Genomic DNA, 15,941 nt, shown 5'->3' with positions numbered 1-15,941 from the left:
CAGGGTTTCCTAAAAATGCAGAAGCTTTGTGGAGCTTGTGTTCCTAGCACAAAGACTAACACAGCTCTGCCCATTCTCACAGTCGGCTGGAGAAGGTCTGAGCCTCATTTACCTGTTTCCCCAAGGATGTGGGAAGCAGATACAAGAGTTCCAGCTCACAGATTATTGTAATTGTGTTTTTTCATGTAATTTTGCATGTAGTGCAACACATATCCCCAACCTCCTCAAAAACATAATCCCCCCACCAATGAACCCAAACCCAACCCTCTTCCAGGCCTGTCCCACATGGGATTAAAGGTGAATATCTCCTTTTTGTCTTCAAGCTTCCCTGTGCAGTCATGGCAGGGAAGAGTATGTTTTTTTAGCCAAGAAATTCTCATATAAATTAATGACCTGGGGACCTGGGATTTAAAAAAAAAAAAAAAATAAAAAATTGAAAGAAGTAAAAATCAGCAGTTTATTCATGGGAACTCTCAAAACTGCAATCTGGAAATAGCTGAGGGGCCTTGTAAATCACAATAATGTAAATTTTTTTTAAGCAAGGATGTGAATAAACCTCTTTCCATTTTTTGTGCCCCCCATGGTTTCTGTATTTGGGCAGATTTTCAAAATGGCCAACTGGTCTGAAAGGTACAAATACCTTTAGCAGAGTGTTAGGACATTGCTGCTAAACAGGCCTGTTCTGTAAATGATGGCTGAAGCAGGAGCCTTAGACAAAAGTCAGCCTCATTAAGATGATCTATGTGCCATTCCCTCGGTGTAGAACAAGATTAGGGGGCTGCTTCATCACAGGGCAGCCACTGTTGTAAAGTGTTTCAAATACAAGTTCAACACTTACAGCAGGGTTAAGAGTCTTAACCTTTAATTAAAAATAAATTACTGTTTAAAAACTATTAGTGCCTTTCTTATAATAGAAAATGGAATTTTTTTCTTTTTAAAAAATATATTTAATTTTTAATTGAATTTATTTTTATTACATTTATTTTTTTAGTTAGGGCTTCTAACAGTTATATTGTTATAGCAATGTTTGGGGTGGAGAACTTCATTCTTCCTTCTTGCAGTGGTAGCACTGGACCTGAAAACTTGATGCTGTTTCCATTTGTGAAGACTGCAGTTACATCTCAGTACTCTGCCTTTTTTTTCATGAAATACACTGTAAATGGGGCTGACTCTTAGAAATTCCAGTGCTCCTGATGTATAGAAATGCTTTTGTAAACTCTGAAAAGGATTTACTGTCTTTGCCTGTCCTGTCTTACCCATTTATATGTTGTAGTGGACAACATCCGTTTCTTCCCTGCTCTACCACCTTCTCCATCAACTGTTGCTCACAGAAATTTTCATCCCTCACTCTTCATGGAATTATTTCCGAGCCAGGATTTTCCTTCTTTCCATTCTCCTACACAATACAACTCCATATCAACCCAGCAATATTAGGATTTCTCCAGTTGTGCTTTTATCCTCTTTGTCCATCCAGTTGTGCTTTTTTCTCTCTGTTCATTAAATTAATTCTTCCAGGTGCAAGACAAAAAACTCTGGACCTAAGTGTTTTTTGAATCGTGCTGGTTTTTAATGTAACATGTTTTTACTTGCTGCAATCATGGTTTTGTTTCTATTCTCTTACCATTATCTGATTTCTTTTAGGGCTGGTCAGTCCACTGTAGCTCTTACCTTTCGTACTCTCATTTCTCTGTGTTTCTGGGACACTTTGGTTTTTCTCTTGCTGTCACCTCCATTGATTTTCTCTTTTGCTTCTCGCTTCTTCAAAATCCTAAATGACACTGACCTCTTCTCCCCTCTGGATGTCTAATTCACACACAAAGCCTGCATGTTCCTCGTGCTCTTTGATAGGGCAGAAAACCCTTTGTGAAGGAAAACACGGCACAAGAAACTAGACAAGTAACAGAAGGCACAACACCATTTACCCCCATCAACACACAGTCCTTACCTCAGTCTTTCTCCTGGCCCCCAGGATGAGGTGGGGGAAGAGCACAGAAATGGTGAAACGCAGATTTTGAGGAAACAAAAAAGCTCTGGGAACGCTTTTGGATGTTAACTTTGCGAAATGGTGTCATTTACTGAGGCAGGAGAGCTCACAGCTTGGGCCACCTTCTCGGGGGGGACCTGCAAGGCCGACTGAAGAAAGGGATGAGATGAGACGTGCGGTGGCAACTTGTTTAATGGCACCTCTTTTTCCCCCCTCCAGTTTTACGGGAACCCTATACAGTCCGTGTGGAGGACCAGAAAGCCATGAGAGGCAATGTAGCAGTGTTCAAGTGCATTATCCCCTCCTCTGTGGAGGCATACATCACTGTTGTCTCATGGGAGAAAGACACAGTCTCGCTTGTCTCAGGTAGGCTCTTATGGTTTTCCTTCCCAGCTGGCACTGGCAGGGATGTTTCTGGATGATTCCCCCCCCTCAAATGCCTGATGTTTCCTTGGATTCAGTTATAGCTGGACGGGATGTCATCCTTGCACTTCAGCATTGCTGCATCCCTGTGACTGGGCGTGTGACGTGAAGGCTTCAGACAGCCCTGCTTGGGGGGGAAATAAAGTGGTTTTTGTTTTATACCAGACACAAACCCATCCTTCTGGTGCTGTGGCAGTGGGTTTGTGGTTTAACTTTGATAAAGAGCTCCCACGTGCCGAAGAAATTTGAGCGTCACAAAACATGTGCTGGCTTGTAATTGTTTTTTTTCACTCGTAATGCTACTCGTGGATTAGGAGGAATCCAGAGTCTAAATTTGTTTGGTTATGTTTAAATGAGGTATGTAATTGATATTTATACTTTCACAGCATTTTAATCGCAGATATCTTCACAGATAACACTGGAGGCTTAAGCACAGTGCCATAATCTGAACATATTGAAGTGAAACAATCTATACTGAAGCAGTTACGTGCATTAATCTATTTACTGGCAAAGTGAGGAAATGTGAGGCATTTATCAGGAAGTACAGGGAATTCAGGCAAAGAATATCTAACGTTTTAAAGCACAAACATTCCAAGAAATTCATGGGAGAAGGAAAACGTAGGAAGACTATTTTCAGTATAGTACATGTCTAAATTCTATGTATTACACACATGCTGCTGTTGTTACACATACAAATGATTTATGTGTGAAGAAATTGGAAATCTGTTGGTCCAGGGTGATGCAGAATGGAAAAAAACCAAATTGAATTAAATGTTGCTGCGGAATATGTTTAAGAATATATTTGTGTTTATGATTCTTCAGTTTGTGGAAAGGTTTTTGTAGCATCCTCAGGATATTAATGATCTTTTCTTTCTGACAAACGTGGCATTGATGGAAATATCTGTGTCTCTATATGACTCATATTATAGATTTCATTTCCCTCTGTGTTTTATTGATTCCTGACATCACCTTGTTCTACTTTTTCAAAAAATGTATTTCAAAGAGCTTTCTAAGGATTTGGTAGATATTTTAAGTACCATGTAACTGATGAGCAGTTGTTCTGTATTATTGGTGCACTGTTTAGGCTTGGTGAATTCACTTCCTTATTATGCTCTTGGATTTTAATAGGAAATATTATTTTTGTCATTGAGCAACTGAAAGGGAGTGTGTTCTCTCAAAGAGGTCTGTAATACCTGAGTTGTAGGACTCACCAACACTTCAGCCAACACAAGTCAGAGTTGTATTTAAATATACAAATAAGCTTTCCATTATTCTTTAAATAATGATACAGAAATATGCTTAGGATTATCAAAACTATGATTATTTAATGCAACAGTGGATGGATGTGCTTATTGTCCTTCATCTTAAAATAGGTTGCTACGTGAGGCACATATATCTGTATGTGTGAGTGTTGGCTGGAGAAAAAAAAGGTTAACTACCTTAATTTTTATTTTTTTAAGTTTGTTCATTATGAATTATAAGAAAAAAATGCATATTTCCTCAGTCAACATAGATTGTATCCTCTCAATCTGATTTTTTTTTTGAGCTGAACATTAATACCTTGTACCTTTGTGATATCCCTGGGTGGCTCAGTCCTGCCCTTCCCCCTGGAATCAGGAGTAGGGCACACAGGTCTCTGTAATCCCTTCTTTAGGGAAGAAAATATGGCAATTCAGCAGACCACCATGGCTTCTACTTATAGACAGTTTCATTTTGAATGTATTATATTGGTTTTAACCCCAAACTTTTGGGGGATAAAAGTGGGCAATAACATTTAACTGTATAGACCTAAATCTAATCATTTACTTTCCTTAATGCAACTTCTGGCTGTGGTTGACCAGGCTACCATCATAAAATATCTATTACAAACTTTAACAAGTTTCTAATTATCTCACAATCCCTTAATTCTGCAGTTGGCAGAACCCTAAATGGAAATAAAACGTAATTCATTACAACCAAAGCTATTAAAAATCTCAGTTTATCACACTGGGTCATGTCACAGAAGAGATTTAGTTTCAGAGATGAAATCACAGGTTAGATGGCAGGTCAGTGCTACCTGTCATGCAAGGGCAGGAGGGAGGCAGGAAAACATTGCTCTGCTTTAACCACAGGGATGGCAAGATTTGTTTGTTCACCGTTTAATACTCTGTAACAGCAGCTTAATAGTGAGAGCATCTAAAAACCCCAACCCACACGTGTTTCATAAAACAACTGGCTTGATTTTTACCCATAATCAATTTTGCAATAATCTGGCCATGAACCCAAATGAGAGGTGTTGATCAAGCCTGTCTTAGAATGCCAGTGCTGATGAATAGGATGCAAGACATAGCATGGCTATTGAGCTGTTTCCCTAATGATCAATATTCCAAGGAAATGCATATTCTTGCTCATGCAGCCCCTGCTTGCATGTTTGGTGGTTGGTTTTTTTTTTTTTCCTGTGTGCTAGACGGGATTCATTGGTGTGATTTTAATTTCACCGTTAAATATTGGAAATATCAAGTCCTGATTTGTTTTCTTCTTGTTTCTTAATGTAACTGATTTATTGATTATTCATTAGCATCAGCAAAAAATGGGAGTCACCCTGAGGGAAAAAAACCTCTGCTGTGAAAGAGCAAGAATATAAAAAGATACACACCTGGAGAATGATGGTTTCCATGGCTTGAGGTGGACGAGACTTTTTTTGGGAAAACAAGGTAGTATTTATGGAACCATAAGAAAAAGCAAACAGAAAAAAAAAGGTGGGGAAGAGGATCAAGATGAGAAGAACATTTTCTGAAGGGAGCTACAAGAAGGACGGAGAGAGATTGTTTACAAGAGCATGTAGTGACAGGATAAGGGGAAATGGCTTCAAACTGAGAGAGTGGGGTTAGATTGGATATTAGGAAGAAATTTTTCCCTGTGAGGTTGGTGAGGCCCTGGTACAGGTTGCCCAGAAAAGTCGTAGATTCCCCATCCCTGGAAGTGTCCAAGGCCAGGTTGGATGGGGCTTGGAGCAACCTGGGCTAGTGGCAGGTGTCTCTGCCCATGGCAGGGGGTGGAACTGGATGATCTTTAAGGTCCCTTCCAACCCACAGCATTCTATACATCCATGATTTTCATTGGGATGATATATCCATTTAAAATGAAAGACACAACTGTCCCAGGAAGCTTAAACCTTACAGCAGGGAATGGGAAACACCCTATGACAAACAATAGTGGAGCTTTCCAGTGGGGAGGCTTTATAAGCAAGTGAATCAACAGAGAGGATTTTTTTTTTCTTTTCTGCCTGACTTAAACCCCAATGCAATATTTCCAAGAACAATTTAGAGTAAATATTTCATATACCTGTTTACCTGTAGTGCAATTCTGACTACTAGGATAGAGAGATCTGTAGATGAAGCAGAATCCTTTATTTTAGCTGTTACTGATATCAGCTCTCTTTTTATATACATGTAAAATTTTAAACCAAAAAACCCCAAAACTAAGAAAAGCAGTGTTTTTACTTTTATAATGTAAAAATATTCCACCCTTTTATAAAGAGAGTTTGAGAAGGTTATTCCTTGGTTAAAACAAGATGATATTTTCTGAGCATATCTGCTTTTGTCTGTATGCTTGATTTTCAGAGAGCACAGTGATGTCCACAGTGATCAAAGTGTGGAAAAAATAGAGCTGGGCAAAAACATCTTCTGTTTTCTGGCTGCAATTTTATGTAATGCCTCCAGGTTATTGTAAAGTAATTGGGAGTTGAAACATATTAAGACCCATTACTGGAGCATTTCCAAGGAGTATCCCACTAGGTCATACTCCATGTTCAATAAACGGGAAGGTGCCCATGTTTGGAGGCAGAAAAACCAATTTTTATGAAGTCTCCATGTGCAAGGACAGCTGCAGACTGAAAAGGTGTGCATGTGCTTGTCTGTCTCTCAGGGGAACAGCTACATAATTGGGGTTTTGCTCCTACACTTTGTCTTTCCATGTGGCAGCAAATCTGAGGCCAAAAAGCTTTTTCAGGGTGTCCTCTGGGGCCAAGGCAGCAAAAAAAGAAAAAAAAGATTTTTAAAGCAAGGCAAACCCAGTTATTTGGATGAATATATCTTGAGGAAAAGTGGAAAGCCCCGGCCTCCCACAGCAAATACTCAGAAATATTTTCATACTGGAAAGCTCCATTTTGAATAATAATTGTTAGATGAAATATTCAACCATCTCCACTGTATACAGCTGTGTTACAAACTCTCTGACAGAGAAGGACAGCAGCAGACCTTGGCAGTTGTCAGTCTGCTCCAGATGCATCAAGTGTGCTGTATTTGCCTCTTTGTGTCCTCTAGCAAAAGCAGTCAAACTGTGCAGAAGGTGCCTGTGTTGCCTAAGAACCTGTGAGGTGTCAGCAAAATAAAAGGACTGATGGTAGCGCTGAGAAGTCTCAAGGGACTCACAAAGTGCAGGTTTGCTGCTGCACCAACCTCTACAGCTGGAACTTCAGGATCTCTTCTGAAGATCCTACTTTATTCTAAAGAATTTGATACTGTCAGTGGACCTGAGGCTGAGTCTGAAGTTCATTTGAATTATAACAGGGAGAGTAATGATGTGCAGTGTTCTCTTAGATCAGTAACCACATCTTAAGTGTTTTCATTAGATGACACTAAACATAAAAGCTTAAATCCTCCTAGAACATTTTATGATGGATAACTGCGTAAATCTTGCTCAAAAGCTTCCTTTCCCTCTTACTGCTTTCCTTCACAAAGCATTCCCAAAGAAAGAGACTTTTGGAATCAGCTTTGTGTTGACCTTGGAACCGCCGACAGCAGCCAAGGTCCTGCAGGACCAAAGGGTGCAGCAAAGAATGTTTTTGTAATAACAGCCACAAAATCAAGAGACAATAGTGGAGGAAAGTGCCACGGATTGTGCTTCTGCTCCCACTGAGCAAGGCAGGTGGGAGTGCAATGCTTGGTTCATTCCTTCTTCACACACACAACAGTGAAGCTGGGCTAGAAAGGAAGGTAAAATAATTGCTGGTTCTGCTTTGCCTGGGTGAAAACAGAGAGCAGAGTCCATCCATGTCTTAATTAGTCCCGGAGAGAGCAAAGGATGGGTGTGGTTGTAGGGGAAGGAGGGCAGAAAGGGGTTGCTAAAATTGAAGGTCAGTATCCACGGATCAGCAGAGAGAAAAGAGCAGAACGGAGAAGAGCTGTAAACAAAGAGAAAGGCTGAGGAATTAACGTGGGTCTGTCACTACCTACTGTACTTCTGTTATGAATCTCTCCTATCCTGATGCTGATAACTGCAAGGGATTTGGAGTTTTTCTGTGTGTCTGAGTAGCTCAGTGCCAAGAGCAGGATCATGAATAGGTTCGTGCCCTGACCTCTCCGAATTCCCATTTTCCCGTCTAATGACATACCATGCAAGAATCTGATTTATACATGGAGTGTGACTGCTTAAAAAAAACATAGAAAAGGAGAGAGACAGATAATATGGACTGTGCACAGTGGCAGATTTAATGCTGCACTGAAGGAATAGCAGCTCTGAAGGAAGGTGGGTGAGCACGGATGGCACAGAGTTCCCTGAAGGGCTGTGACTGACGTGCTGGTGACAGCAGATGAGCCTTCCAGCCACAGTGCTTCCCATCAGCCAGGAATTAGTCACACTGGACCATGGCTTGAGAAGTGTCACTGATGTACAGTGACCTACATTTGATGTAATGAATTGCATTATTTATTTACACACAGTTCCTCGAGTCTCGTCTTTAAAAGACTCAGGGGCTCCTGGATCTCTTTGTGCACAAAGGGGCTTTTCTGAACTGCTGCAGTTGCCAGTCAAGCAGTCAGTGTTTGCCAGTAGTTATCACGTGGTGATATCTGAAATACAGCACTGCAGTTCGTGCTGGGGTTTGGAGATTACAGCAGAGGTTCAGCTCACACAGAGCAATCACTGTTTTTTCAGCCAAGACGTTTGTACTTACAGGAAGGGAAAAAAAAAATCTCTTTATGCAGAGTGGTCCTGTGTGCAGAGTCCTGTGATCAGAATGAGATTGCTGTTGATGATCACAAGGATGAAGTCCAGCCCTTTGATTGCAACTGTGTCTAGTCATGAGCTATGATCTTTCTTGCTTCAGTTTGACATCAATGCTTAACCAGAGCTGCCAAAAAACAAGCATTCAGCATACATTTCACCCTGTGCCACTGAATGCTCTAGATGGAAGATTTCTCCTGGTTCCAGCTGGAGTCTGATGAAGAGGACAATTTTTTTATGCTTAGGTATTTGAACACAAATAAAATAAAAAAAATTCTGGATGTAAACTACCTTCTACCAGAAATTTGTCAGTGAGGTTTAATTCTGCTGCTCAAAGTTGTGACAGCACAGAATGTTTTGGTAAAAAGTACAGCAATCAAACCCCTCCATCTGCTGACCTTCCTTGACTCCCTGGAAAGCAGCTGTGAATAGCATTCAGCCATGCTCAGGTCAGGCTGCAGGTTTGCTGTTACAGTAATGTGTTTTCCAGGCTTCTTGAAGACTTGTGAAGTGCACTTGCCCATCTCCAAAGACAATATATTGCTTCCTCACTTTCCCTTTCAGCAAGGTTATTTTCCTAAGGGATCTGGGAAGAAGTTATTTCCTACATTATTTAACAAAAGGCCTGTTTTCCACATTTTTCCTGAGAGCTCTGCTCTTTTAAGAGGACAGTGTCTCTTATAGTACCAGAAAGTGGAAATGGTAAAAACTTAGCACTTCTTGCTTGTGCAAACATTTTTCACGCTCTGTCTCATTGTAAACTAAAAATGTAACTGAGCAAGGAGATGCATTTAAAACTGCTCATTGAAGGAAGTTGTAGTGAGGTGGGGGTCGGTCTCTTCACCCAGGTAACAAGTGATAGGACAAGAGGAAATGGCCTCAAGTTGTGCCAGGGGAGGTTTAGGTTGGATATTAGGAAAGATTTCCTCACTGAAAGGGTGACCAGAACAGGCTTCCCAGGGAAGTGGTGAAATCACTGGCCCTGGAAATGCTAAAAAACACCTGTGGACGTGGTATTTTGGGATGTGGTTTGGTGGTGGACATGGCAGTGCTGGGTTAATGGTTGGACTCGATGATCTTAGAGCTCTTTTCCAACCTAAATGATTCTATGACTCTGTGACCTTTCCTCTGGCTACTCTCTGCTTGCTTCCTACTCCTCTACATTGGAGTATTTTGATCAGGTGGATAATTTAAAAATTGCAGCTGTGGTATCCTTAGCACTGGATGCAAGGATTTCAGCAGCTTTGTGGGAGGTGGGTGTTTGGAGTGACTTGAAGGGATGAAGGTGGAAAGCATCCGATCCACATGTCAAAGAATCACGTTTTGATGTCACAGAGGAAAGTGAGTGATGTTATCCTGCTATAGGAGTGGTTTCTGAGCCTTCAATCAGCTTGTGGAATGGAGGTGTTAATATCAAGGAAACTCTTATTTTCCTGTGGAGGGAACTTGCAGATTTTCCTCGGTGTGACTGAGTGTTCTGGCTGTTCTGAGAGCATGGAACAGTGGGGGCTGTTTGTGAGAGATGAAGGAGAAAAGTATCTTTGGGTGGGGTGTCTTGGTGCTTAAAGTGCAGAAAGCCAAAATTTGCTCTGTCTCACTATATCCAGAACTTTTAATTACTAATGGGATTCACAGATAGTAGTAGTGGCTTTGGCATTTCAATAATGAAGCATGTCTAAGAAACAACTGTATCATAATTTTTTCCCCCCCTTCTGTTGCTGCTCAGTTTTGGACAGCCCTCCATTTCCATCACTGGAAGGGATTATTTTCCTCTACTCACTTCAAAACCAACCAAAAACCCCAAAACCAAACCCAACAACCCCCTAGTGCTCTTTCTCTATTTTTTATCTCAACTCTTCAATTTATTTTTCTGTCTACTTAAATTAAAGCATGTGAAAAACTTGATTGGATTCAGGCCCTCTTTAGAATTGCTTTTGCCTTGTGAATTAAAGAGAGAGAGAGGGAGATTGCAACTCTGTGTTAAGGCTTCAATTTAATTTTTTTTTTTTTATAAAATATGCCTTGCTCTCCCTTTCCCTCTCTGTATCCATCAGTGTGTGTATACAGATACATATACATATATATGGGCACTTATCACATCTCTCTCTGGGCCTGAGGGTCTGTTGGACCATGCATAACATTATCCAATCTGATGCCCAAACTGTTCTGTTTTACCACCTTGTTATTGATGTTGCCAGTCATGAAGAGGTTTCTTTCAGCATGGTTGAATCCAGTGACACAGTTAGCCTTTCACTGGAAATATCTGTGTCACATTATTTTCTCCCCAGATGTACTTGAAATTTCTTTCATTTTCCTGGCTGAATCCCATTTTATCATCTGGCCAGCTTTTTCTAGCCCCCACGGTTCCTGTAATATTAATTCTCTCTGGGGTTTTGCAAAACCTTCAAATAAATATGGCCTGCATTTTAATTAACTGGATGTTTACCAGATCTTTATTAAAGGTGAAATTAGAGCAGACTGACTGCTAACCTTCACAGGTGCTCACTCAACATTTTTCCATTTTGTCTTCCCTCTTTGTTTATGATTCTTCAGGCAGTTTTTGGTTCATCTACTTTTTCTTAAATATTTGAAGCAGTATTTTTATTGCTTTGGTTTGATAGCAGGATTTTTTTTGGGGGGGGTGGGTGATTTTGTAGACAGCAAGGCTCAGATTTGGCATCAAAATTCTAGGAGCAGCAACACACTTTGATGAATCAGCGTGCTGGTTTTAGGTCTGATTTTGTTATTTATTTTAATTTTTTTTTGCTTTGTGAAATAAATAGTGATTGCAGCATTGTCTTCTTCCTTATAAATCTGCTCTGCCAGTAGCTTGTGATCTTGTCACCTTCCTGAAGGCAGTGGATAAGCAGGTGACCACATTAAGCCACTGTATGCTTGAGGTTTCCCATCAAAACTCTGTCTAACCTGAGCAAACAGCCAATGAGCTCTGACAGGTTTGATATGAGGGGACAAAATTGATGCATGAGATCCATTTTAATGAGTCTGTGCCTTGCTACTGGGAATTCTTTACACCATACAGTTTCTGCCTGTGTACGTGGTTTGGCTGCACTCTGAGAGGACTAGAATGGCAAAACTGCCACCAGCTGTGGGTTTTTTAGGTTATTTTTAATAACCAAAGACTTTTTAACACCCAGGGGATACTTACAGGTGACATCTAGAAGAATGGTGACAGCAGAGATACTTGCAGGTGACATCTAGAAGAAACAGAAATATTCTAGTCTTGTGTGTTGTAATAAGTCACCGATTTCAACTAAAACAACATTGTGGAGCACGGTGCTATTAAGTTGGTAAATCCACATTTTTTTAGGGCTGTAGATGGCCATACAGGTGCTCATTTGGTTTGTCTTCCCTGTTGGGAGTCCAGTTTTAATTGAAAGGCTCGTTAGAAGAATGACTCATTAGAAAGAACTGGAAATATATCTCTGGTAGAGATTGTTTCATTTGCTGTGACATCAGTGTTGTACCTGGGTTGCTAAACTGTAAAGGTATATTTTAATTGCATGTCTGTTTTCTCTTTGGAGGAAGGTTACAATGAAGGCCAGGTGACCTTTTAGTTAGAATAAAGTGAATTTTTAAAGCCTGTGATCTGGTGTGTGAGTTCGACCTGCGTAACTGCACGGGGCAGATGCTCTGTCCTGCTCCAAAAGGTGGTGGATGCAAAGGCTAAACATTTTATGTTGTAAGCAGTTTCTGTACCAAAATGTCCAGAAAACTTAAAGCCAGTGATTCTTTCATGAAAGTGAGAGTACAGAAGAAAGATAGAACTGTTGAGATGTCACCATCGCCATCAAAATTGCTTTATAATTGCAGTTACAGGTATTTTTCGCAGCAGAAGTAGCCTATCAGTTTGTCTGTTCAGGTTTGCTTGGTTTGAAATAAATTCTGCGTGTTCTTACCATGCACTTGAGCACCGTTGGTGTCGAATGAGCTGAAATGTTTACTGAGGACCACGGAGCCCGACGTGATGCCAGAGCTGTGGGATCCACACAGCCCTGTCAACAAAAGCAGGTCAACAGGACTGAGCAAGAAATAAAAAAAAAAAGAAAATCAATAATCTTTGAATTAATCATGCAGCTGCCAGAGAGAATTATGGGCTCATGAAATGAAGGCTGTAGGTACATATCCATGGCCACTTGTTCTTTCCTGCCTCGTTGTGTCCCTTTCTGTGCCTGCAAGTTTCCTTTTCCCCTGCTGCCGTCTGAGAGGCCCTGTGTTTGTTTGGGCGCCTTCATGGAACACTCACCAGTCATTTTGAAGTAGTTAATTCAGTTTTGATCCCAGAAATTCCCCTTTCCTCTCTCTCTCTCTCTCTCTCTCTCTCTGCGCGGCCAATTCCTCACCGACTGTTGTGCGCACTCAATATGAATTAATACGGGGATTTCACCTCGCTGTAAAACTTAAGATTGCACATCTTGTGCAGTGAATTAGACCGAAAGCAGCTGCTGCTTCGGTGAACAGAGGAGTGAGTTAAAAATTCATGCTGGCTCTGCTGACATCTCAGGTGAGAGGATACTCTTGCTGAGCCCTCGTGCAGCAGCGTGCCTGGGGGATGAGCCCTGATGTGGGGGCTAAACTCCCCCCAACCTGGGCCAGATCTTCCTCCCTGGGGCTGACACCCCCCTCTGCCTCACAGACGTGGCCAGTGAACATCACTGCCAGGGAGAAATGTTTCCCAGCCTGCTCTGTGAGGCTGGACAGTGATCAGGTGCAGCCTTGGAGAACAACTTCCTCGGGAGGGGCAGAGGAGGGGCAGGCATTGATCTCTTCCCTGCGGTGACCAGTGACAGGACCTGAGGGAATGGACTGAAGTTGTGTCAGGAGAGGTTAGGCTGGATATCAGGAAAAGGTTCTTCCCTCAGAGGGTGGCTGGGCACTGAACAGGCTCCCCAGGGCAGTGGGCACAGCACCAAAGCTGCCAGAGCACGAGAAGTGTTTGGATGATGCTCTCAGGCACAGGGTGTGACTCTTGGGGATGGTCCCGTGCAGGGCTGAGGGTTGGACTCGATGATCCTTGTGGGTCCCTTCCAACTCAGCACATTCTGTGAACTAAAAGGGTACCTCAAGGTGGGGTAATTTGACATTTGAGAGGACTGCAAGGAATTATGAGTTAAGAGGTGCATCCCATGTGTGTTTTTGTGGTTTCAGCTCTATGTTTTGGTTCCATTCTCTCCTTCTGCTCAGAAGGATTTATTCTTCCTTGTGGTGGCCTGGAGGGATTATCCTGTACAGCTTCCCCATGCAAAACTTTACTGCTGCTCTGCTTCTGGGCTGGTAGCAAGAAAGGACAGTAAAATTAAGACCTTGACATCTTTATATCTTGATCTCCCCCGAAGATGGTGCAGAGGTCCCTCTTCTGTCCCAGCTTCACTCTCCAGCTGCAGAACTTGGTCGTGCACCAGGGCAGGGATGTCTCCTTGGCTCCCTGCCTGGGGATCAAGTCTGGCTCTCTTCCAGCTGGGGGACAGCCCGGTGCTGGATGCTCACTTTCTCTGCAAATTCAAATTAATTTTTCTCTTTTCATCCGTGGCTTTCTTTGCAAATGGAGAGTGATATTCATAAAATCCCCAGGAACAATTGCCCTGCTACTTGTGGAAGGTCAGGGCAGGCTCTATTCGGGGATTATATATTCCAGCAGGGAAAACAGAGCTGACATACACCACTCCTGTTTTTCAATTGCATGCCTAGGGACTTTTTTTTTTTCCTTTTTTTTTTCCTTCCCTTCTCCATTAAAACACAGAACCAAATTCCTGACACGCTCAGAAAAAACGTTGGGGTTCAGCTGTTGAGATTAATTTCATTTTTGAACTAGCAAAGAGACAAATAGATTCTAATTTTCCAGCAGCAGAAATTTTATTTTTTTTTTACTGCCCTCAGTTTATAAAACATCTTGCCCAACTGTACCTACTGAAATACCATTGTTTAGTAAACCCACATCTTATTCTTTAGAGAGATATAAACCATACGAAAGTAACATCTTTTTCTTCTGATATTTCTCTTGCAGCTGGTCCTCCAGGCAATACCTGAGTGATAATCATGTAACAAATATTTCCCTCTGTTCTTTTAGACTTACATTTGTTTTGTGCCTGTAAGAGTTTTTTCTCAGTGCTGAGGACAGAGAATCCTTCCATGTGCTCCATTTTCCCTTCCAATTTAAAGCTGTTTTTCACAGAAAATTGATGAGAAATGCGTTTGTTTAAAAACTAGGAGGTGTATCTGAGACAAAAAATAAAATAATGGCACCAACTGAAATGCTAAAAATTACTGTGTAGAAATACACAACTATGCTGTAGTAACCCTGGTTCCTTAAATGTACAAAACAGTATAGAGATTTAAAGCTATTAATAAAATTATATAGGTATATTGTATACAAAGAAATAGACATTGTAGTCAGCGTGTTCTGAAAGCAAAACGTTTGTATAAAATAAATTGTTAATGTATAATTTCACAGGAGTGCAGGAGTTTCAACAAGCATAAAAATCTTTACGTTTATGTGCAGGAGAATTGAAAATATTTTCATTTGCAGTGTATTTATCTGAAATACTTTGCAATGAATTCCTAATTATAATAAAATATGGAAGTAACTGCCGATGTGAGGGGAGAGGTTAGGAAAACAAAACAGGGGAACAAAAGAAAGCAGGAAAATAATAAATGCTAATATTGTATTGCATTTAAATGGGGAAGTCTTAAGGAAGAATCCAGAGAAATAAGGTGATTGATCATCTGCATAATTTTTAATCTGCTGAAATGGTTTTTTTTTGAGTTTTGTAAGTGTATTGGATATCATGAATTTTTTTTTTTTTTTTTTTTTTTTTCTGAAAACAAGCCATTAATTCAGTTAGAGCAAGGGAAGCAAAACTGATCTGCTTTTCAAAGTGGACATTTATGACTTGCTGAAAAGCAATTTCAGGGCTGGGAAGCAAAAGTGCCTCCATAAATAAGCAGTGATAGGATAATGTGTGCTGTGTCACAGCATCCATTCAGCACTTCCATGGAAGGAGTGAGGAAAAGAGAACCCCTCTAAATGTCAGTGGCCCAATGAGACTTTGTGAGATGCTCTGAGCATTTTCAAAAGGGACTTAAGAAAAAGAAGTTATTCACTGGATTTTTGCTTTCCTTTTCTTTCACGCTTTTTCTCCTTTGTTGCACGAGCTCTATTTATTATTAGGAATTCTTTGCATCCGTCTCAATGGTTATTCAGAGCACTTTCTGGAGCTGACTTGTTTTTTTTTAAGTGCTAAAGAAATTAAGTATCATGAACTCTGTTTAAAATCAAGGAAACCTTTATTTCTGCTTATTTTGAGATGTCTCTTTATGCCAAACCCAAAGCCTCTTTTGGTTAATTAGAATTATCGCTCATTTCATAGAGGGGGAAACTGAAAAGCAAAGAAGCTTCAAGACTTGCTCTGTTTCTCCTTGAGTCTCCTGCAAACAGGGAGGATCTCCTAAAACACAGTCCTTTACTTGCTTTGTGTTTGTTCCCAAGTGTTAAAATATGAAATGGCAGAGATTAGGTGTGAAGGAAGTTTGG

At 40.9% G+C, this 15,941-nt stretch overlaps 1 protein-coding gene across 2 annotated transcripts in view; it reads left to right on the top strand.

Annotated features, from left to right (window-relative positions):
- DSCAM (DS cell adhesion molecule) overlaps positions 1-15,941 on the top strand; it is a 448,565-nt gene that overhangs the window by 66,772 nt on the left and 365,852 nt on the right. For both annotated transcript variants that reach the window (XM_032678156.1, XM_032678157.1), the window contains one exon: positions 2,204-2,350. In XM_032678156.1, the coding sequence (XP_032534047.1) occupies positions 2,204-2,350 (147 nt within the window). The remainder of the gene's footprint in view (positions 1-2,203; positions 2,351-15,941) is intronic.

This window comes from Chiroxiphia lanceolata, chromosome 2 (genome assembly GCF_009829145.1).
Source record: "Chiroxiphia lanceolata isolate bChiLan1 chromosome 2, bChiLan1.pri, whole genome shotgun sequence".
Lineage (NCBI taxonomy): Eukaryota > Metazoa > Chordata > Aves > Passeriformes > Pipridae > Chiroxiphia > Chiroxiphia lanceolata.
This window is presented reverse-complemented; position numbering and strand designations above follow the sequence as displayed.